Source organism: Saccoglossus kowalevskii, chromosome 1, assembly GCF_978046115.1.
Source record: "Saccoglossus kowalevskii chromosome 1, keSacKowa6.1, whole genome shotgun sequence".
In the NCBI taxonomy this organism is placed as follows: domain Eukaryota; kingdom Metazoa; phylum Hemichordata; class Enteropneusta; family Harrimaniidae; genus Saccoglossus; species Saccoglossus kowalevskii.
The window spans coordinates 43,909,109-43,934,110 of NC_140641.1; the positions used below are offsets into that span (position 1 = coordinate 43,909,109).

Consider the following 25,002-nt stretch of genomic DNA (forward strand, 5'->3'; position numbering starts at 1 on the left):
CCGTCACGTAATAGTGCTGGGACAATAGAAGTTAAGATCACGTAATATTGCTGGGACAATAGATCTCTTTTATATACCGTCACGTAATAGTGCTGGGACAATAGAAGTTAAGATCACGTAATATTGCTGGGACAATAGATCTCTTTTATATACCGTCACGTAATATTGCTGGGACAATAGAAGTTAAGATCACGTAATATTGCTGGTACAATAGATCTCTTTTATATACCGTCACGTAATAATGCTGGGACAATAGAAGTTAAGATCACGTAATATTGCTGGGACAATAAAAATTAAGATCACGTAATATTGGTGGAAGAGTAGAACGTAGGTCAGATCACGTGATATTGCTGGGACAATAGAAGTTAAGATCGCGTAATATTGGTGGGACAATAGAACGTAGGTCAGATCGCATAATATTTCTGGGATATTAGAACGTAGGTCAGATCATGTAATATTGCTGGGACAATAGAACGTAGGTATGATGACATAATATTTCCGGGTCAATAGTAGTACGGGGTAAGATTTAAAGCGCGACAGTCGTCGCGCTGCGCATGTGCGGCATTTGTGTTGATTAACATTGATGCGCTTTTCTAATGGTAATCACAAGTATGAAGTTTTATCTGGGCGCGACTTGCACTAATTGCCGTCGGTGACTCCTTCGATACTTTCCAACCACCTAAAAATACCTAATTAAAGCTTCGTAACGTCACAGTTTGTACTCGTTGAAGGTACTAACTAACCTTCATCATATATCTCGCGCATACGTAGCGACTACCGCCTCTTATGTTTGCATATCGGATAGACCCAATTGCGTTCATGCACGTGAAGAAACAGTGGTTAGCACAGGTCAAGGAATGCCCAAACTTATTAAGAATATACAAAATCCTTAGTCATTTTTAACTATAATTTCTCAATAGACTAACTCGGAATGTATACATGTTAGTTCTACGGTTATAAAACAATACCAAAAGAAATTCATTTTTTTCTCTCGAGAACAATGTGTTTTCGCATTGATTATCATGTCGGAAATGGCATACCGAAATGAATAGTTATAAATATAATAGTAAACCTTTCAAATTAACATTGAATACAATGACGTTTTTGGTCCTTGCGCCGAGCTAAGCTTTCACTCGCGCTTCGTCAGCCCGTGCTAAGCTTATGGACCGGGTCTTAAAAACGGATAAGATTTAATCCGTACTTAGCATTTCTTAGCCCATGCTAAGCGTTCACGCACGTTTTCTTAGCACGGGCTAACGTATTTGATCACTTAGCCCGTGCTAAAGGTTGTGCATGGACGTTATAATGGCACTAGTACGACCATGCATGGAGCATGGACCATGTAACATTGCTGAGATAATAGAACGTTGATACGATCAGATAATATTTTCGGGCAAATAAAACTCTGGTACGATTACGTAATATTGCATAGCAATAGAACGTTGGTATAAGATAATATGTTTGGGCAAAGAAAACGCAGGTACAACCACGTAATATTGCTGGGCAAATAAAAGATTATTTAATATTGTTGGGTCAGTAGTATCATCAGATTGTCGACAACGCTTGCTTGAATTCATGAACAATTGCATAAACTGCGAGGTATTGAAAGATGTGGAGAGCCATTACTTCAAAATAATAATACATTAACTTTATCTAGTTTCCATTCACTGTAGTTGTCATGGTAATAATAGTAGTAACTAACGGTTATATATATATAATTTGAACTTCACAGGCTGATCACATTTAGTGCTACATGGATAAGTGGGGGAAGATGAAGAAAATACCGAATGGACTGACGCTGTGATTATCATCTACGCCTACGTGTCGACCTCTTGTGGTACGTGTTCCACATAATTGAAATTCTACAATGAACGTGTACAGTATACGGAAAACGGAGCTGAAGACACACGTAGTTACTCTTTATTGTTGGTCAATGTCGATCTGCAATCAGTTATTTTCTATTATTCACAATACTCTGTTAATAACAGGATATTTGAGCAGTGTTTAAATTATCTGACTGGCTCATTTGCATATCACGTGGGACGGAGATGTCTTCTGTCATTCAGTTCTACGCGCCATTCTTGATTGTATTTGTTCTGCTGCTGGTTCTCTTTTATCCCACCTCCTTCCCATTATTTTAGTGATACCAATTTTGTTTTTTTATACTATTGCCAGTAGCCTGGCCTTTTTGACTTTGCAAGTGTTTTGTATGCAAGCATGCTAAGTACTGTAATTCAGGGATTCTCTAGTGTGTAGTACATCTAGTATGTTTTGTGGGGATACTCTAGTGTGTAGTACATCTAGTATGTTTTGTGAGGGATACTCTAGTGTGTAGTACATCTAGTATGTTTTGTGAGGGATACTCTAGTGTGTAGTACATCTAGTATGTTTTGTGAGGGATACTCTAGTGTGTAGTACATCTAGTATGTTTTGTGAGGGATACTCTAGTGTGTAGTACATCTAGTATGTTTTGTGAGGGATACTCTAGTGTGTAGTACATCTAGTATGTTTTGTGAGGGATACTCTACTGTGTAGTACATCTAGTATGTTTTGTGAGGGATACTCTAGTGTGTAGTACATCTAGTATGTTTTGTGAGGGATACTCTACTGTGTAGTACATCTAGTATGTTTTGTGGGGATACTCTAGTGTGTAGTACATCTAGTATGTTTTGTGGGGATACTCTAGTGTGTAGTACATCTAGTATGTTTTGTGAGGGATACTCTAGTGTGTAGTACATCTAGTATGTTTTGTGGGGATACTCTAGTGTGTAGTACATCTAGTATGTTTTGTGAGGGATACTCTAGTGTGTAGTACATCTAGTATGTTTTGTGAGGGATACTCTAGTGTGTAGTACATCTAGTATGTTTTGTGATGGATACTCTAGTGTGTAGTACATCTAGTATGCTTTGTGAGCATTAATAAATAAAGTACCCTTATTTTGTTCCTAATATATGTTGTCTTGTTCTATGTATGACAGATTTGTGATTAATTCACCTTTACATACGTTGTACGGACCAATGATTGTACAGTGACATATTCAACATAATTAGAAGTGATTTTAATTAGCAGTTTGACAATGCCAAATAACGTAAATGAAAGCAACAAAACGTACAACGTTAAGCTTTGGGACCCTGCAAGTAGGACAGTCTCACTGGTTCTCACCTCAAGGGGTTACGACCCCCGTACCAGCCCCCAAACAGAAATTAAACACACAAGTATAAAAACTACGTGATAACACTACCAGTTGATTTATTCGTGATTAAAATTGGACATGATTCAAAATGACAGTAGGCGTGTTCAGTGTGTGCAAAAACAATACTTTATTTGAGATTTGACAGTCACGCGTGACGCGACGTGGCGAAGCGTACTCAGGCCATAAGAAAATAGTTCTCATGTGTTTTTGAAAGTTAAAGGGTGTTGATATTTCTATTCAATGAATTCATGTAAATATTTCCCAGTCAAAATGAATTAAAACCTTATAACTACCCCATAACATGTCATGTGCAAAATGAGTTGTTTGTTGTTGTTTATTAACTCACACACCGTTTCAATGAGCAAAATGTAAATAAAATTACTAGTAAGTTAAACACACTAAAAATAATTTTAAAAAGTAGGTACTAGATGTTATTTGTGAAAATGAATAGAAAAAATACTCACATGCAATTATGTGAAAAAACTACGCCTAAGAATACAAAATTTCTTCACATTTAACCATGGCCACAGATTACAAAGGAACTGTGATTTAACCACAATCTATGGAGGAACTGTGATTTAACCGTTAAAACAGACACATTTTTTCCCATATTACTTATTAATTCATTTCATTTATGTGCTCATTGCAAATGCCAAAGGAACCATATTCCATCCTAGGGACAATGTGATACGACTGTATGGTCGTCTTCCTATCATAAACATATTGTGGTAATTTAATGCTGTCAACCATGTCTGGTCTAACACAGGGCCCTGTAGACATTAATCAAGGATTCTCTAAATTCAAATCCGTTAGTGAATTGTTGTAATTTTCTTCAGGCATTTAACATGATATATCAGTTGTTTTAAAATTAAAAAATGACAATATTGTTGCTTTTGTGTAGCTATTTACCTTAATACACGTGTGGATAACCTTTAATAGTTTATGATTTGTTATCTAACACGAATTACACTGCACTAATATTTCATTAGGTTACCAGTGATTGCAAATTACGCAACAGTTTTTAAGGTTTTTCACTTCTATACTGTATGGCTATGTATTTTAAAATATTATAAATAAATAAACAAACAAATAAATAAATAAATAAACAAATAAATAAATAAAATAAATAAATAAACAAAAAAAAACAAATAAATAAATAAATAACGGTTACCGTGCTGTAATCGACTCTTTTTCGATTCATACACACGGGATAACAGGAGAACATTTAATACCCTCGCCCTCCAATGGGATAATATAATGACAGGTCCCTTAAAGAACAAATATTGCCTGCCCCGTAAGGAACCGCTACTATAGTCACTAACGTCTCTGTTTGCAGCAGTCCAATAACAATGAGATTTTTAGTAATCACTCTAGCGCTGGTTGTCGCATTACTGGCTGTTTTGCTTCAGACTAGCTGTTCAATTGGGCTAAAATCTATTGCATTTGTGGTTGTAGCTATTACCTATTACATCGTTCGTGAAGTGCTAGCAAAAAGAACAATCGAGGTCAGTGGAAAGGCTGTGTTTATCACAGGTTGCGATAGTGGTTTTGGGCACCACCTCGCTCAACGATTGGATTCCGCTGGTGTCATAGTATTTGCAGGGTGTTTATTTGAAGGTAAGACATGATATAATCTGATTTAGTCACTATGAGAACATAGATTTTCGACATAATTTTAAAAACACTTGAATTCAGTTCCGATTTCGACTATATTTGCATTCATGACATATTGTCTAGCAGTTGTACGCATGCGCGAATAAATGTCATTGACCTGGTTTATGTACTTGCGAGACACGATACGATAAATGAATACTATGTATCAATTAAACAAGTAACCTGTAGAATGCTGTGTGGGTAATATTTTTATATTGATTTTTGTTGCATTTGCAGCAAATAGTTACCAAACAATGAAAAATCGATAGGATTGAATATACCTCTCAGGTGGCTTCACATGCATAGTTCAAGACTGCCTAACTGGTGCTTATACCAGGATTTAGTTACAGCACCTAGACGGTCTGTGGTTACAGCTTCATGTTCCGGTAATCGCAAGAAATTTACATGACAATAGAAATTCATGAAAGACTGGCACTCCCATGCAATTAACAGCGAGTGAAATTCCTGGGATTGAAACATATATTTTGAAGTCACTGATGTAGGCAATGAATAACTTCAAGTTGACATAAAGACGAGGTAGTTTATTTAATCAGTCCTCAACTAGAGGCTGAAATTATAATTAATTTGTTTATTTCAATTTCTCCTGAAGTCAAAATAGAATACACTGGTGAAACACGGTAGTAACCGTGGGTGAAAGGATGTTTTGGGGTGTAGTTTACATTGTGTATGGAGTGGTAGGGTCGGGTGTAATTTGTTCATTTCCAACTCTAATTATGAAGTCACGTAGAATTTCACTTAATTTATTTTTGCTGACATGTTTTCAAGCATAACATGTGAATTAAATTTCACTGTGCTGTGTCTCAATAGAGTGTGAGGGAAATGGCATTTTCACTGGAATTTATTTCAGGGGGAAAATGTTTTCAGTGATAATGAAGTATTATGACAGAACCCCTTACCCTCCCCGTGGCTTTCATTGCGTATGGAAGTTATTTTCACGAGTGATGCCGTGTATCCTGCTGCCGTACTTTCACGAGCGAAGCCACGGGGAGGGTGTGGGGGTTCTGTTATTATTACATATGTCCCATATTTGATTATTTCATATTAAAAGAAAGAACGTGCAACAAACCGGGATAGAAATTTAGGTCGGGGAACCCAATTGCCCATTAATATGCTCCAAGACAATGCTGCGACCTAGCAACGCGTGTCAGTGTCCGTGTGAAAATAATATAATCAGACGTCTAATTTGAGTCATTGTCCGAATAAATAACTCGTGGATGTTTAAGCGCGGTAGTCGTCGCGCAGCGCGTGTTCGAACTTCATGTAAATATACAATGTATTTTACACGCGCTGTATACGTCGCTATGAGTCCCATATCGAACATGACGTAGCACGACGACTGTCGCCCTTTAGTTGGGACCACGACAGAACCAGAACTTAAACTGGGCGACTACGATGCACGGTCTATGTTCCTCCACAGATCTGTGCATTGGCAAACATGCCGTGCAAGTGCGGTACTCCACTGACGGAATGACTTTCGTTGACATCGGTCGTCGCTGACTCGTGAGCTGCACATTACAACTTCCGTCGTTTGTGATGTTGCTTGCTCTGCTTGCTGGTCGTGGATAGACTGAGTCTTGGTTACCGGTCAAATGTTGCTCATTTGGCGTTGGTAATCTTTATTTGGAACTGAGTAACGCCGCAACGTCGCCAGCAGAAACCTCCTGGTATCTCGATGTTGATGGTTGCGGCTCCATAGTAATCGCTGATTTTACTGCGGGTCCAGGCTGCGGGTGGATCTTCCGAGAGCCCTTCAAGATTTATAAAACTCAGTTTCCAGGTGGTCAACATACATTAAGTTCTCCCAATCCTAGTATTCTATGTGATGTACATCTAACATGCCAAAAATGCTGGTGAACGACTTGAACCTGACAAAAACAGCAGACGGAAATGTGTTTACAAAATAAAAATAGTGATTACTTGAAATAGATACCAGGAAGGGGAGGGGGTAAAAGAAAAGTTATATAACATTTTATTATTCAATAATTTATTAAAATACATAAGTTTGTCCAACTCCCTGTGATGCAACACCTCAGACATAGCTCATTGTACTCAGCTTGAGTGTGGGCACAAAGTTACTATTTGAATTTTTGATATCTTTTTTCATTAATGAGAAAGTTGACCCCAAAGTTATAGTAACTGTTCACCAGGAATGGCTTTTTAACTCTTCTGTGATTTTTTTTTTGGCCTGGCTGATTTTGTTCATACTTGACAGGAGGGCGTACCATCACTAATTGGAAAAACAATCCTGACCCACCGCTACGATGGCAAAGCCAAAAGCTGTTTTTTGGATACTTTCGCCCCTAATTTATTACCTCTTACCAGTCTTGTAATAGCAGTGCCCAAATGATCATGCCTTTTATTCTGGCTACGTTGCGCACTGGTAAGAGATCACCGGCGCCGACATTGTTACACTGTTAAGCAAAAAAATATTACTCACCGTGTTGAAACAGGGACTTGTCGACGCGCTCACAAAACGGGAAATGAAGTATCTTCATGTTTACAGTGTACGAGAGACGCGTATAACAGGATGTTGCTCAGCCGGAGATTAAGTCAAAAATGATTACGTAACCATTAAAACAGCATTATACAGATACTGTCTATCTTTAATACCACGCTGACGCGTTTGGTAATTATTAGATGAGCCAAGAATACTGAACCCACTGTTGGTTCGGTAGTGTAATAAAGCTATTATTATTACTATTATTATCCGTTGCTAAACACCCAGCTGTTCAACAACCTCCATGTCTCCTTCGGTCAGTCCAGTTAATAATAATAATAATAATAATAATAATAACAACTTTATTGCATCCTTAGAAGTACAAATGTTCTATTGGTTTACAGCAATAAATATATAAGTGATTAAAATAATATTAAAGTATTTTCCAGATTGTAATTCATTTTAAATTTAATGTATTGTGACGTTAAATGCGGCGGGGGGCCTTTATGGGGCTACACCGTATTCAGGATCGGGGAGTTTGTCTTTAATACCGGTCTAATAGTCTTTGTCTTTGGTAGCGTGCTTATCTAATAAGTCTCCTACCTCTCAGCTCGTCCGCTGTCACGGGGTGGGGATCGTTTGGTGAATGTATATCACCACAACTGAGACTGTGCAGAGAAAGAAATATACCAGTAACGATTATAACAAATCAACACAACACAATATATACGGTTTCCTGTACTTTAATAAACAAATAACAGGGATGCTGGTCACTGGAACCAGCAAGGAGGGGGATACACTGTAAAATAAAATAAATTAGAGACTTGATCGATGCTGCGGGAACACTCCACTCTCCATTGGACAGCAATGTGCAATGTTGCGTTCCTTCGTATCTGGCACACTGGCGAATCAGCTGCACTACAATTTAAACTCGTGCTCTGTGTCCAGGGAGTATCGGCAACTGCACTGCTATCTGCTGCTACTGGTAGCACTGGTACAACGGGAGTAGTTCAGGCAGTGAGCTTCAGTGGTTCCTGTTGATCAGCAGGGATTACTGCACAGCACGTCTGCATATGTACCCCTGTATAGGGTACAGCTCACTGGAGTCAGGAATCAGCATCACAAGATGTTACAGGATCAAGTCAGGTGACCTTCCTGACTAAAGATTTCCCCTTATGTCTCAACTTAAATACCCTAGTTAATTTATGGCCATGCAAATAATAAAATTTATATAACGAAATGATTGGTTATCTCGAAATAGCCTACAAATCAGTGTACAGAGGATGCCAATTTTGGTAGTGGAATAAACCACTCTTAATCCAAGCTCTACCAATTTAAAGTAGGAGACTCGGGTCAATGATGTCATATATATTTTCATTGCCAACAACACTGGGTTCAGCACATTCCAAGGTATTTCACAATCACCATGTCACTGTCTGAGCCATACCATTATGCCACAGGGAGAGACAGGATGTATGTATCTCAAATTCTGCTGACAACACAATCCAGTGACTGTATCAGCGGTCTTAAAAATAAACATGTGCAATGGGTTGTTGCAAAGTATCCAAACATGTGCGCTTTTATTTCACACAGCCAGGGCTCTGTACTTTTCACTTACAATTTATGTCACAGTATGTTCTCAGTTTTGTTTTTTCATTTGTCATATTCTCTCTCTAGTATGTTATGCATTGTTGTTTAATAGTGCTGCTAATTTCCTTAATATTTTGATGTGATAGCTGTGATGTTTTAGAGAGGTCTGCATCTTTCAAGATATTTTTGACTGATGTTTCCCATTGTGCTTTTGACAAAGTCTGATCGCTTAACGCTATCTTTGTATAATTATTTTGTGACTTGTCTGTGACACGGGACCAGAACTTAATCAAACTTAAGTTTGTTGTGATTGTAGTCATGAGGCTTGATTTTGGCAATTTAAAGCGCAGGAGGGATTAAAATAAATACCCCCCCCCCCATGGCAACCCATTCGTGCATTTTTCCCACAAGTCGACCTTTCACAAATACCCCCGATGAGACTAATTACTGCCTGGGACTGATGGGGAACTACCCGGGTAAAATGCGACTGTACTGTGTTGCTGGCTGTGTTACGACGGTGATATTGGGACGCCCGGGGCTAATAAAAACGTTAATTATTATAGTCAAATAGGCGTCTTTTTGTTTGACTGATTGAACGTTTCCATTCATTGTACGGGTGGTAGCTTTTGTCTCGGCGACAAAAAACAACACTTTTTATAGTAAGCAAATAACACCGAATAAACGGCAAGGTAAAGACTATGTCTAATTATAGTAAATACGTACTGCGTGCGTGACTCGAACCGGCGCTCGCGTACGGCACCTAATCGCCTAGCTACACGCCACTACACGTCTTCCCCTCGGCCACCGGGCATCCCCAAAAAAAGGATGCTTAATAACCGAGCTTATTACGTGCAGAGAACGTGAAACCCGTCCACGCGATACGCGCCACACAGCATGGCCAGAATGCGGCAAAGGCCTTCAGATCTGGCTGTAGTAGGATGGTGAAAGTAACGGTACAGCATTTTAACAGTGAATAAGTACTGAGAAATAATTTTTAAACTCATAGTTGCTGTCGACATAGGAAGTAAAGTAAGCAAATAACACCGAATAAACGGCAAGGTAAAGACTATGTCTAATTATAGTAAATACGTACTACGTGCGTGACTCGAACCGGCGCTCGCGTACGGCACCTAATCGCCTAGCTACACGCCACTACACGTCTTCCCCTCGGCCACCGGGCATCCCCAAAAAAAGGATGCTTAATAACCGAGCTTATTACGTGCAGAGAACGTGAAACCCGTCCACGCGATACGCGCCACACAGCATGGCCAGAATGCGGCAAAGGCCTTCAGATCTGGCTGTAGTAGGATGGTGAAAGTAACGGTACAGCATTTTAACAGTGAATAAGTACTGAGAAATAATTTTTAAACTCATAGTTGCTGTCGACATAGGAAGTAAAGTAAGCAAATAACACCGAATAAACGGCAAGGTAAAGACTATGTCTAATTATAGTAAATACGTACTGCGTGCGTGACTCGAACCGGCGCTCGCGTACGGCACCTAATCGCCTAGCTACACGCCACTACACGTCTTCCCCTCGGCCACCGGGCATCCCCAAAAAAAGGATGCTTAATAACCGAGCTTATTACGTGCAGAGAACGTGAAACACGTCGTGAACGTGAAAGCTAGGCGATTAGGTGCCGTACGCGAGCGCCGGTTCGAGTCACGCACGCAGTACGTATTTACTATAATTAGACATAGTCTTTACCTTGCCGTTTATTCGGTGTTATTTGCTTACTTTACTTCCTATGTCGACAGCAACTATGAGTTTAACACTTTTTATAGGTTATTGCACATCATTTCGACATTCTTTCGTTTTATATGCAGAAAAATACAGCACTTTTACCAAATAATATCATATTTATTAAAGTTATTGGGAATACATTTCGTTATGATTTATTCCTAATATTAATTTCTGAATTATCTTGTCAAATCAGTTTTTTCAGCCCCCCCAAGAAATAATTTTACAATGTCGAAAACGGAAAGTCTGTATCGTAGTGTTCTATTACCTATTACCATTTCCTATATATATTTACTACTTTCTATATTTATTGATCGGTCTATTAGCTTACTTTTAATACAGGTTGTGTGACATTTCGGCCTTGGCTATATTTAGGGCGGATGTTTCATCGTATTTATATGGGGCTTACATATATGGTTTCAAAAAAAGTATGTTTCTACAATTGTTTATAAAATATAATATTTCGTTTTTGAACATAATCAAATACAACTGTAACCTAAAAAAGGAATGCACAAAATAAAATGAACCAAATATTATATTTATTATATTTTGTAAAAATATGAGATATGTTTTCATAATGTGATATGGACACCACTCTCTTTATATATTCCTTTTCATGATATATTAATGTTGATGCATTGCCCAGTAGTGGTAGTCTTTATGAATTGCATGTTATATCGCAATTAGCACACATCTAAATAAGCTCTTGGTTCGTAATACTTATATTTAGTTTGCAAATGTAATTATTCCTACAGTTCTTACATTAATTATGTAGTCCTCCATTTTAAATTCTTTTTTAAATTTATTATACTTTCGAAATTTATTTTGTTGCTCTGACGCAGTTTTATCTTCCTTAATTGCATAATCCGCGTGTATCTTATCGCATATAATAAACTATTAATTGATTGTTTGTCCAATTTCGCTGGATCACATCTGACCTTTGTACACAATTGCCCATTATTGCCACTAAAGAATCTTACACACACTTTGTATTCACTAGATTCAATTTATTTAATTACCTTTCAGATGGCGAGGGTGCAGCCACATTGAAATCAACTTGCTCTAAGACACTCAATGTGGTCCCATTGGATGTTACATCAGACGAGTCTGTCACTAAGGCACGGCACTTTGTAGAAGACAACTTACCAAATCATTGTGAAGGTGAGATTGGTCAAATTCTGTCTAATATCCAAACAGTGTATACTCAGGTCGCATCAACGTCGTGTCCTACACTATTTCATCTCATTTGTCTGCCCAATATAGCTTATTACAAGTGTCTTTATCATATTATCATATATCATACTTTCATATTAGGGCTATGGTCTGTTGTTAACAATGCTGGGATATGGAAATGGGGTGAAATAGAGTGGATTAAAGTGGATATATTAAAGCAATTGATGGACGTTAATGTCTTTGGGATGATGAGAGTGACAAAAGAGTTCCAACCATTAGTAAGGAAAGCCAAAGGTACGTATTAGTCTTAAATCTGTCTGTACCTCTTACAAATGATTTTCACCATAACTGTTTCTTCCTACAATTTGTCTATCGCCACATTACTCTCTCGTCAATGTATCTCATTTTTCAATAGGTCGTATTGTAAATGTTGGAAGTATGAGTGGTATGTGGACCTGTCCGGCTGGTGCCATGTACTGTATGAGTAAACATGCTGTGGAAAGCTTCACTGATGCTTTGAGATATGAAATGTTTCAATGGGGAGTTAAGGTGGGTGGTCCACCTTCTAGCATATCTGACATAGAGCCAACTAATACACAACAAACTTGAATACTATATGCTATAGTTTGATAATACTATGTACACTTGAAATAAATTTATGTATTCATGTCATACTAGGATACAATCTCATAGATACATACCATATGTATATTCCACATGTACTCCATAGATATGTAGATGCCATAGATACACACCATATGTATATTCCACATGCACTCCATAGATATGTAGATGCCATAGATGCATACCATATGTATATTTCACATGCACTCCATAGATATGTAGATGCCATAGATGCATACCATATGTATATTCCACATGCACTCCATAGATATGTGGATGCCATAGATGCATACCATATGTATATTCCACATGCACTCCATAGATATGTAGATGCCATAGATGCATACCATATGTATATTCCACATGCACTCCATAGATATGTGGATGCCATAGATGCATACCATATGTATATTCCACATGCACTCCATAGATATGTAGATGCCATAGATGCATACCATATGTATATTCCACATGCACTCCATAGATATGTGGATGCCATAGATGCATACCGTTTGTATATTCCACATGCACTCCATAGATATGTAGATGCCATAGATACATACCGTATATATATTCCACATGCACTCCATAGATATGTAGATGCCATAGATGCATACCATATGTATATTCCACATGCACTCCATAGATATGTAGATGCCATAGATGCATACCATATGTATATTCCACATGCACTCCATAGATATGTAGATGCCATAGATGCATACCATATATATATTCCACATGCACTCCATAGATATGTAGATGCCATAGATGCATATCATATGTATATTCCACATGTACTCCATAGATATGTAGATGCCATAGATACATACCATATGTATATCCCACATGCACTCCATATATATGTAGATGCCATAGATACATACCATATGTATATTCCACATGCACTCCATAGATATGTAGATGCCATAGATACACACCATATGTATATTCCACATGCACTCCATAGATATGTAGATGCCATAGATGCATACCATATGTATATTCCACATGCACTTCATAGATATGTAGATGCCATAGATACATACCATACGTATATTCCACATGCACTCCATAGATATGTAGATGCCATAGATACATACCATATGTATATTCCACATGCACTCCATAGATATGTAGATGCCATAGATACATACCATATGTATATTCCACATGCACTCCATAAATATGTAGATGACATAGATACATACCATATGTATATTCCACATGCACTCCATAGATATGTAGATGCCATAGATACATATCATATGTATATTTCACATGCACTCCATAGATATGTAGATGCCATAGATGCATACCATATGTATATTCCACATACACTCCATAGATATGTAGATGCCATAGATGCATACCATATGTATATTTCACATGCACTCCATAGATATGTAGATGCCATAGATGCATACCATATGTATATTTCACATGCACTCCATAGATATGTAGATGCCATAGATGCATACCATATGTATATTTCACATGCACTCCATACATATGTAGATGCCATAGATGCATACCATATATATTCCACATGCACTCCATAGATATGTAGATGCCTTAGATGCATACCATATGTATATTCCACAAGCACTCCATAGATATGTAGATGCCATAGATGCATACCATATGTATATTCCACATGCACTCCATAGATATGTAGATGCCATAGATGCATACCATATGTATATTCCACATGCACTCCATAGATATGTAGATGCCATAGATGCATACCATATGTATATTCCACATGCACTCCATAGATATGTAGATGCCATAGATGCATACCACATGTATATTTCACATGTACTCCATAGATATGTAGATGCCATAGATGCATGAAAGGAGGATATATCGAACTTTTTAAAATTGTTGGTATCTGCTCTCAATCAATGTCATATCAATCTAGTTCACATTCTTGGTTTATATTATATCTTATTGTTTGAACACTCACATGATTGACTCTTTAACCTCTAAGCATTTAGATGCAAATGGCAGACATACTACATGTATAATTGATTCTCAGAAAATGAGGGAAAATAAAAAAAGACAATTTTAAAAATCGATGATTAAATTACTATGCACGATTTATTTGGTGGGTAATTTCAGCCTATTTCCAATTACCAAGCTGTGAGTGACATTCCATTGTACATTAACATAACAGGTGGAATACTAAAGACAATGAACACTGAATACATTTATTTTGCATAGTGACTGAAGTTGTTTCACAAAACAACAGTTCTTGAACTATATAGTGAGCATTCTCTCTCGATAAAATTATTCAGTTTTGCCAATTTCTGAGAGTCAGATAGTCTACCATATTTCCACGATATAACAGTTTTTGTAGATGAGATAATTGCATATTTATTAAATGGGATTGCAATAGTAAATTTTTGATAATCAATTATCAGCAAAACGAAGAATCGTTTTTATTGATAATTTACAGAAACTATTTTTTCAACACACCCTCACTACAGTATTATACTGTGGTATATATACAACTCCCACTCACTACAGTATTATACCGTGGTATATATTCTACGCTCCTCACTACAGTATTATACTGTGGTAAATATTCAACTCCCCCTCACTACAGTATTATACCGTGGTATATATTCAACGCCCCCTCACTACAGTATTATACTGTGGTATATATTCAACTCCCCCTCACTACAGTATTATACCGTGGTATATATTCTACGCCCCTCACTACAGTATTATACTGTGGTATATATTCAACGCCCCCTCACCATAGTATTATACTGTGGTATATATTCTACGCCTCTCGCTACTGTATTATATTGTGGTATATATTCTACGCCCCTCACTACAGTATTATACCGTGGTATATATTCTACGCCCCTCACTACAGTATTATATTGTGGTATATATTCAACGCCGCCTCACTAAAGTATTATACTGCGGTATATATTCTACGCCCCTCACTACAGTATTATATTGTGGTATATATACTACGCCCCTCACTACAGTATTATACTGTGGTATATATTCTACGCCTCTCACTACAGTATTATACTGTGGTATATATTCAACTCCCCCTCACCATAGTATTATACTGTGGTATATATTCAACACCCCCTCACTACAGTATTATACCGTGGTATATATTCTACGCCCCTCACTACAGTATTATACTGTGATATATATTCTACGCCCCTCACTACAGTATTATACCGTGGTATATATTCTATGCCCCTCACTACAGTATTATACTGTGGTAAATATTCTATGCCCCTCACTACAGTATTATACTGTGGTATATATTCTACGCCCCTCACTACAGTATTATACTGTGGTATATATTCTACGCCCCTCACTACAGTATTATACTGTGGTATATATTCAACGCCCCCTCACTACAGTATTATACTGTGGTAGATATTCAACGCCCCCTCACTACAGTATTATACTGTGGTATATATTCAATGCCCCCTCACTACAGTATTATACTGTGGTATATATTCTACGCCCCTCACTACAGTATTATACTGTGGTATATATTCAACGCCCCCTCACTACAGTATTATACTGTGGTATATATTGTACGCCCCTCACTACAGTATTATATTGTGGTATATATTCAACGCCGCCTCACTAAAGTATTATACTGTGGTATATATTCTACGCCCCTCACTACAGTATTATATTGTGGTATATACACTACGCCCCTCACTACAGTATTATACTGTGGTATATATTCTATGCCCCTCACTACAGTATTATAGTGTGGTATATATTCAACGCATCCTCACTACAGTATTATACCGTGGTATATATTCTACGCCCCGCACTACAGTATTATACCGTGGTATATATTCTACGCCCCTCACTACAGTATTATACTGTGGTATATATTCTACGCCTCTCACTACAGTATTATACCGTGGTATATATTCTACGCCCCTCACTACAGTATTATACCATGGTATATATTCTACGCCCCTCACTACAGTATTATACCGTGGATATATTCAACGCCCCCTCACTACAGTATTATACCGTGGTATATATTCTACGCCCCTCACTACAGTATTATACCGTGGTATATATACTATGCCCCTCACTACAGTATTATACCGTGGTATATATACTACGCCCCTCACTACAGTATTATACTGTGGTATATATTCGACTCCCCCTCACTACAGTATTATACTGTGGTATATATTCAACTCCCCCTCACTACAGTATCATACCGTGGTATATATTCTACGCCCCTCACTACAGTATTATACTGTGGTATATATTCTACGCCCTCACTACAGTATTATACCGTGGTATATATTTTACGCCACCTCACTACAGTATTATACTGTGGTATATATTCAACACCCCCTCACTACAGTATTATATTGTGGTATATATACTGCGCCCCCTCACTACAGTATTATACTGTTGTATATATTCTACGCCCCTCACTACAGTATTATACTGTGGTATATATTCAACGCCCCCTCACTACAGTATTATACTGTGGTATATATTCAACGCCCCCTCACTACAGTATTATCCTGTGGTATATATTCAACGCCCCCTCACTACAGTATTATACTGTGGTATATATTCTACGCCCCTCACTACAGTATTATACTGTGGTATATATTCAACGCCCCCTCACTACAGTATTATACTGTGGTATATATTCTACGACCCTCACTACAGTATTATACTGTGGTATATATTCTATGCCCCTCACTACAGTATTATACTGTGGTACATATTCAACGTCCCCTCACTACAGTATTATACTGTGGTATATATTCAACGCCCCCTCACTACAGTATTATACTGTGGTATATATTCTACGCTCCTCACTACAGTATTATACTGTGGTATATATTCAACGCCCCCTCACTACAGTATTATACTGTGGTATATATTCTACGACCCTCACTACAGTATTATACTGTGGTATATATTCTACGACCCTCACTACACTATTATACTGTGGTATATATTCAACGACCCTCACTACAGTATTATACTGTGATATATATACTACGCCCCTCACTACAGTATTATACTGTGGTATATATTGTACGCCCCTCACTACAGTATTATACTGTGGTATATATTCTACGCCCCTCACTACAGTATTATACTGTGGTATATATTCTACGCCCCTCACTACAGTATTATACTGTGGTATATATTCAATGCCCCCTCACTACAGTATTATACTGTGGTATATATTCAACGCCCCCTCACTACAGTATTATACTGTGGTATATATTCAACGCCCCTCACTACAGTATTATACTGTGGTATATATTCTACGCCCCTCACTACAGTATTATACTGTGGTATATATTCTACGCCTCTCACTACAGTATTATACTGTGGTATATATTCAACGCCCCCTCACTACAGTATTATACTGTGGTATATATTCTACGCCCCTCACTACAGTATTATACTGTGGTATATATTCTACGCCTCTCACTACAGTATTATACTGTGGTATATATTCAACGCCCCTCACTACAGTATTATACTGTGGTATATATTCAACGCCCCCTCACTACAGTATTATACTGTGGTATATATTCTACGCCCCTCCATACAGTATTATACTGTGGTATATATTCTACGCCCCTCACTACAGTATTATACCATGGTATATATTCTACGCCCCTCACTACAGTATTATACCGTGGTATATATTCAACGCCCCCTCACTACAGTATTATACCGTGGTATATTTTCTACGCCCCTCACTACAGTATTATACCGTGGTATATATACTACGCCCCTCACTACAGTATTATACCGTGGTATATATACTACGCCCCTCACTACAGTATTATACTGTGGTATATATTCAACTCCCCCTCACTACAGTATTATACTGTGGTATATATTCAAATCCCCCTCACTACAGTATTATACTGTGGTATATATTCTACGCCCCTCACTACAGTATTATACTGTGGTATATATTCTACGCCCCTCACTACAGTATTATACCGTGGATATATTCAACGCCCCCTCACTACAGTATTATACCGTGGTATATATTCTACGCCCCTCACTACAGTATTATACCGTGGTATATATACTATGCCCCTCACTACAGTATTATACCGTGGTATATATACTACGCCCCTCACTACAGTATTATACTGTGGTATATATTCGACTCCCCCTCACTACAGTATTATACTGTGGTATATATTCAACTCCCCCTCACTACAGTATCATACCGTGGTATATATTCTACGCCCCTCACTACAGTATTATACTGTGGTATATATTCTACGCCCTCACTACAGTATTATACCGTGGTATATATTTTACGCCACCTCACTACAGTATTATACTGTGGTATATATTCAACACCCCCTCACTACAGTATTATATTGTGGTATATATACTGCGCCCCCTCACTACAGTATTATACTGTTGTATATATTCTACGCCCCTCACTACAGTATTATACTGTGGTATATATTCAACGCCCCCTCACTACAGTATTATACTGTGGTATATATTCAACGCCCCCTCACTACAGTATTATCCTGTGGTATATATTCAACGCCCCCTCACTACAGTATTATACTGTGGTATATATTCTACGCCCCTCACTACAGTATTATACTGTGGTATATATTCAACGCCCCCTCACTACAGTATTATACTGTGGTATATATTCTACGACCCTCACTACAGTATTATACTGTGGTATATATTCTATGCCCCTCACTACAGTATTATACTGTGGTACATATTCAACGTCCCCTCACTACAGTATTATACTGTGGTATATATTCAACGCCCCCTCACTACAGTATTATACTGTGGTATATATTCTACGCTCCTCACTACAGTATTATACTGTGGTATATATTCAACGCCCCCTCACTACAGTATTATACTGTGGTATATATTCTACGACCCTCACTACAGTATTATACTGTGGTATATATTCTACGACCCTCACTACACTATTATACTGTGGTATATATTCAACGACCCTCACTACAGTATTATACTGTGATATATATACTACGCCCCTCACTACAGTATTATACTGTGGTATATATTGTACGCCCCTCACTACAGTATTATACTGTGGTATATATTCTACGCCCCTCACTACAGTATTATACTGTGGTATATATTCTACGCCCCTCACTACAGTATTATACTGTGGTATATATTCAATGCCCCCTCACTACAGTATTATACTGTGGTATATATTCAACGCCCCCTCACTACAGTATTATACTGTGGTATATATTCAACGCCCCTCACTACAGTATTATACTGTGGTATATATTCTACGCCCCTCACTACAGTATTATACTGTGGTATATATTCTACGCCTCTCACTACAGTATTATACTGTGGTATATATTCAACGCCCCCTCACTACAGTATTATACTGTGGTATATATTCTACGCCCCTCACTACAGTATTATACTGTGGTATATATTCTACGTCTCTCACTACAGTATTATACTGTGGTATATATTCAACGCCCCTCACTACAGTATTATACTGTGGTATATATTCAACGCCCCCTCACTACAGTATTATACTGTGGTATATATTCTACGCCCCTCTATACAGTATTATACTGTGGTATATATTCTACGCCCCTCACTACAGTATTATACCATGGTATATATTCTACGCCCCTCACTACAGTATTATACCGTGGTATATATTCAACGCCCCCTCACTACAGTATTATACCGTGGTATATTTTCTACGCCCCTCACTACAGTATTATACCGTGGTATATATACTACGCCCCTCACTACAGTATTATACCGTGGTATATATACTACGCCCCTCACTACAGTATTATACTGTGGTATATATTCAACTCCCCCTCACTACAGTATTATACTGTGGTATATATTCAAATCCCCCTCACTACAGTATCATACCGTGGTATATATTCTACGCCCCTCATCGCAGTATTATACTGTGGTATATATTCTACGCCCCTCACTACAGTATTATACCGTGGTATATATTCTACGCCACCTCACTACAGTATTATACTGTGGTATATATTCAACGTCCCTTCACTACAGTATTATACTGTGGTATATATTCAACGCCCCCCACTACAGTATTATACTGTGGTATATATTCAACGCCCCCTCACTACAGTATTATACTGTGGTATATATTCAACGCCCCCTCACTACAGTATTATACTGTGGTATATATTCAACGCCCCCTCACTACAGTATTATACTGTGGTATATATTCAACGCCCCCTCACTATAGTATTATACTGTGGTATATATTCTACGCCCCTCCATACAGTATTATACTGTGGTATATATTCTACGCCCCTCACTACAGTATTATACCATGGTATATATTCTACGCCCCTCACTACAGTATTATAACGTGGTATATATTCAACGCCCCCTCACTACAGTATTATACCGTGGTATATTTTCTACGCCCCTCACTACAGTATTATACCGTGGTATATATACTACGCCCCTCACTACAGTATTATACCGTGGTATATATACTACGCCCCTCACTACAGTATTATACTGTGGTATATATTCAACTCCCCCTCACTACAGTATTATACTGTGGTATATATTCAACTCCCCCTCACTACAGTATCATACCGTGGTATATATTCTACGCCCCTCACTACAGTATTATACTGTGGTATATATTCTACGCCCCTCACTACAGTATTATACCGTGGTATATATTCTACGCCACCTCACTACAGTATTATACTGTGGTATATATTCAACGTCCCTTCACTACAGTATTATACTGTGGTATATATTCAACGCCCCCTCACTACAGTATTATACTGTGGTATATATTCTACGCCCCTCACTACAGTATTATACTGTGGTATATATTCTACGCCCCTCACTACAGTATTATACTGTGGTACATATTCAACGTCCCCTCACTACAGTATTATACTGTGGTATATATTCAACGCCCCCTCACTACAGTATTATACTGTGGTATATATTCTACGCTCCTCACTACAGTATTATACTGTGGTATATATTCAACGCCCCCTCACTACAGTATTATACTGTGGTATATATTCTACGACCCTCACTACAGTATTATACTGTGGTATATATTCTACGACCCTCACTACACTATTATACTGTGGTATATATTCAACGACCCTCACTACAGTATTATACTGTGATATATATACTACGCCCCTCACTACAGTATTATACTGTGGTATATATTGTACGCCCCTCATTACAGTATTATACTGTGGTATATATTCTACGCCCCTCACTACAGTATTATACTGTGGTATATATTCTACGCCCCTCACTACAGTATTATACTGTGGTATATATTCAATGCCCCCTCACTACAGTATTATACTGTGGTATATATTCAACGCCCCCTCACTACAGTATTATACCGTGGTATATTTTCTACGCCCCCCACTACAGTATTATACCGTGGTATATATACTACGCCCCTCACTACAGTATTATACCGTGGTATATATACTACGCCCCTCACTACAGTATTATACTGTGGTATATATTCAACTCCCCCTCACTACAGTATTATACTGTGGTATATATTCAAATCCCCCTCACTACAGTATCATACCGTGGTATATATTCTACGCCCCTCACCACAGTATTATACTGCGGTATATATTCTACGCCCCTCACTACAGTATTATACCGTGGTATATATTCTACGCCACCTCACTACAGTATTATACTGTGGTATATATTCAACGTCCCTTCACTACAGTATTATACTGTGGTATATATTCAACGCCCCCCCCACTACAGTATTATACTGTGGTATATATTCAACGCCCCCTCACTACAGTATTATACTGTGGTATATATACTACGCCCCTGGCTACAGTATTATACTGTGGTATATATTCTACGCCCCTCACTACAGTATTATACTGTGGTATATATTCTACGCCCCTCACTACAGTATTATACTGTGGTATATATTCAATGCCTTTTCACTACAGTATTAAACTGTGGTATATATTCTACGCCCCTCACTACAGTATTATACTGTGGTATATATTCTACGCCCCTCACTACAGTATTATATTGTGGTATATATACTACGCCCCTCACTACAGTATTATACTGTGGTATATATTCTATGTCCCTCACTACAGTAATATAGTGTGGTGTATATTCAACGCCCCCTCACTACAGTATTATACCGTGGTATATATTCTACGCCCCTCACTACAGTATTATACTGTGGTATATATTCTACGCCTCTCACTACAGTATTATACTGTGGTATATATTCAACGCCCCCTCACTATAGTATTATACTGTGGTATATATTCTACGCCCCTCACTACAGTATTATACTGTGGTATATATTCTACGCCTCTCACTACAGTATTATACTGTGGTATATATTCAACGCCCCTCACTACAGTATTATACTGTGGTATATATTCAACGCCCCCTCACTACAGTATTATACTGTGGTATATATTCTACGCCCCTCCATACAGTATTATACTGTGGTATATATTCTACGCCCCTCACTACAGTATTATACCATGGTATATATGCTACGCCCCTCACTACAGTATTATACCGTGGTATATATTCAACGCCCCCTCCCTACAGTATTATACCGTGGTATATATACTACGCCCCTCACTACAGTATTATACTGTGGTATATATTCGACTCCCCCTCACTACAGTTTTATACTGTGGTATATATTCAACTCCCCCTCACTACAGTATCAGACCGTGGTATATATTCTACGCCCCTCACTACAGTATTATACCGTGGTATATATTTTACGCCACCTCACTACAGTATTATACTGTGGTATATATTCAACACCCCCTCACTACAGTATTATATTGTGGTATATATACTGCGCCCCCTCACTACAGTATTTTAATGTTGTCTATATTCTACGCCCCTCACTACAGTATTATACTGTGGTATATATTCAACGCCCCCTCACTACAGTATTATACTGTGGTATATATTCAACGCCCCCTCACTACAGTATTTTACTGTGGTATATATTCAACGCCCCCCCACTACAGTATTATACTGTGGTATATATTCTACGCCCCTGACTACAGTATTATACTGTGGTATATATTCAACGCCCCCTCACTACAGTATTATACTGTGGTATATATTCTACGACCCTCACTACAGTATTATACTGTGGTATATATTCTACGCTCCTCACTACAGTATTATACTGTGGTATATATTCAACGTCCCTTCACTACAGTATTATACTGTGGTATATATTCAACGCCCCCCCCACTACAGTATTATACTGTGGTATATATTCAACGCCCCCTCACTACAGTATTATACTGTGGTATATATACTACGCCCCTGGCTACAGTATTATACTGTGGTATATATTCTACGCCCCTCACTACAGTATTATACTGTGGTATATATTCTACGCTCCTCACTACAGTATTATACTGTGGTATATATTCAATGCCCCTTCACTACAGTATTAAACTGTGGTATATATTCTACGCCGCTCACTACAGTATTATACTGTGGTATATATTCTACGCCCCTCACTACAGTATTATATTGTGGTATATATACTACGCCCCTCACTACAGTATTATACTGTGGTATATATTCTATGTCCCTCACTACAGTAATATAGTGTGGTGTATATTCAACGCCCCCTCACTACAGTATTATACCGTGGTATATATTCTACGCCCCTCACTACAGTATTATACTGTGGTATATATTCTACGCCTCTCACTACAGTATTATACTGTGGTATATATTCAACGCCCCCTCACTATAGTATTATACTGTGGTATATATTCTACGCCCCTCACTACAGTATTATACTGTGGTATATATTCTACGCCTCTCACTACAGTATTATACTGTGGTATATATTCAACGCCCCTCACTACAGTATTATACTGTGGTATATATTCAACGCCCCCTCACTACAGTATTATACTGTGGTATATATTCTACGCCCCTCCATACAGTATTATACTGTGGTATATATTCTACGCCCCTCACTACAGTATTATACCATGGTATATATGCTACGCCCCTCACTACAGTATTATACCGTGGTATATATTCAACGCCCCCTCCCTACAGTATTATACCGTGGTATATATACTACGCCCCTCACTACAGTATTATACTGTGGTATATATTCGACTCCCCCTCACTACAGTTTTATACTGTGGTATATATTCAACTCCCCCTCACTACAGTATCAGACCGTGGTATATATTCTACGCCCCTCACTACAGTATTATACCGTGGTATATATTTTACGCCACCTCACTACAGTATTATACTGTGGTATATATTCAACACCCCCTCACTACAGTATTATATTGTGGTATATATACTGCGCCCCCTCACTACAGTATTTTAATGTTGTATATATTCTACGCCCCTCACTACAGTATTATACTGTGGTATATATTCAACGCCCCCTCACTACAGTATTATACTGTGGTATATATTCAACGCCCCCTCACTACAGTATTTTACTGTGGTATATATTCAACGCC

General features: G+C 38.0%; 1 protein-coding gene across 1 annotated transcript in view; it reads left to right on the top strand.

Annotated features, from left to right (window-relative positions):
* The first annotated feature begins 4,478 nt into the window (after window positions 1-4,478).
* The window catches only part of LOC102806553 (D-beta-hydroxybutyrate dehydrogenase, mitochondrial-like), a 36,086-nt gene continuing 15,562 nt past the window's right edge, over window positions 4,479-25,002 (top strand). The window contains exons 1-4 of the mRNA XM_085496442.1: window positions 4,479-4,811; window positions 11,663-11,797; window positions 11,951-12,103; window positions 12,225-12,358. Coding sequence (XP_085352568.1) covers window positions 4,544-4,811; window positions 11,663-11,797; window positions 11,951-12,103; window positions 12,225-12,358 — 690 coding nt within the window. The 5' untranslated portion in view covers window positions 4,479-4,543. The remainder of the gene's footprint in view (window positions 4,812-11,662; window positions 11,798-11,950; window positions 12,104-12,224; window positions 12,359-25,002) is intronic.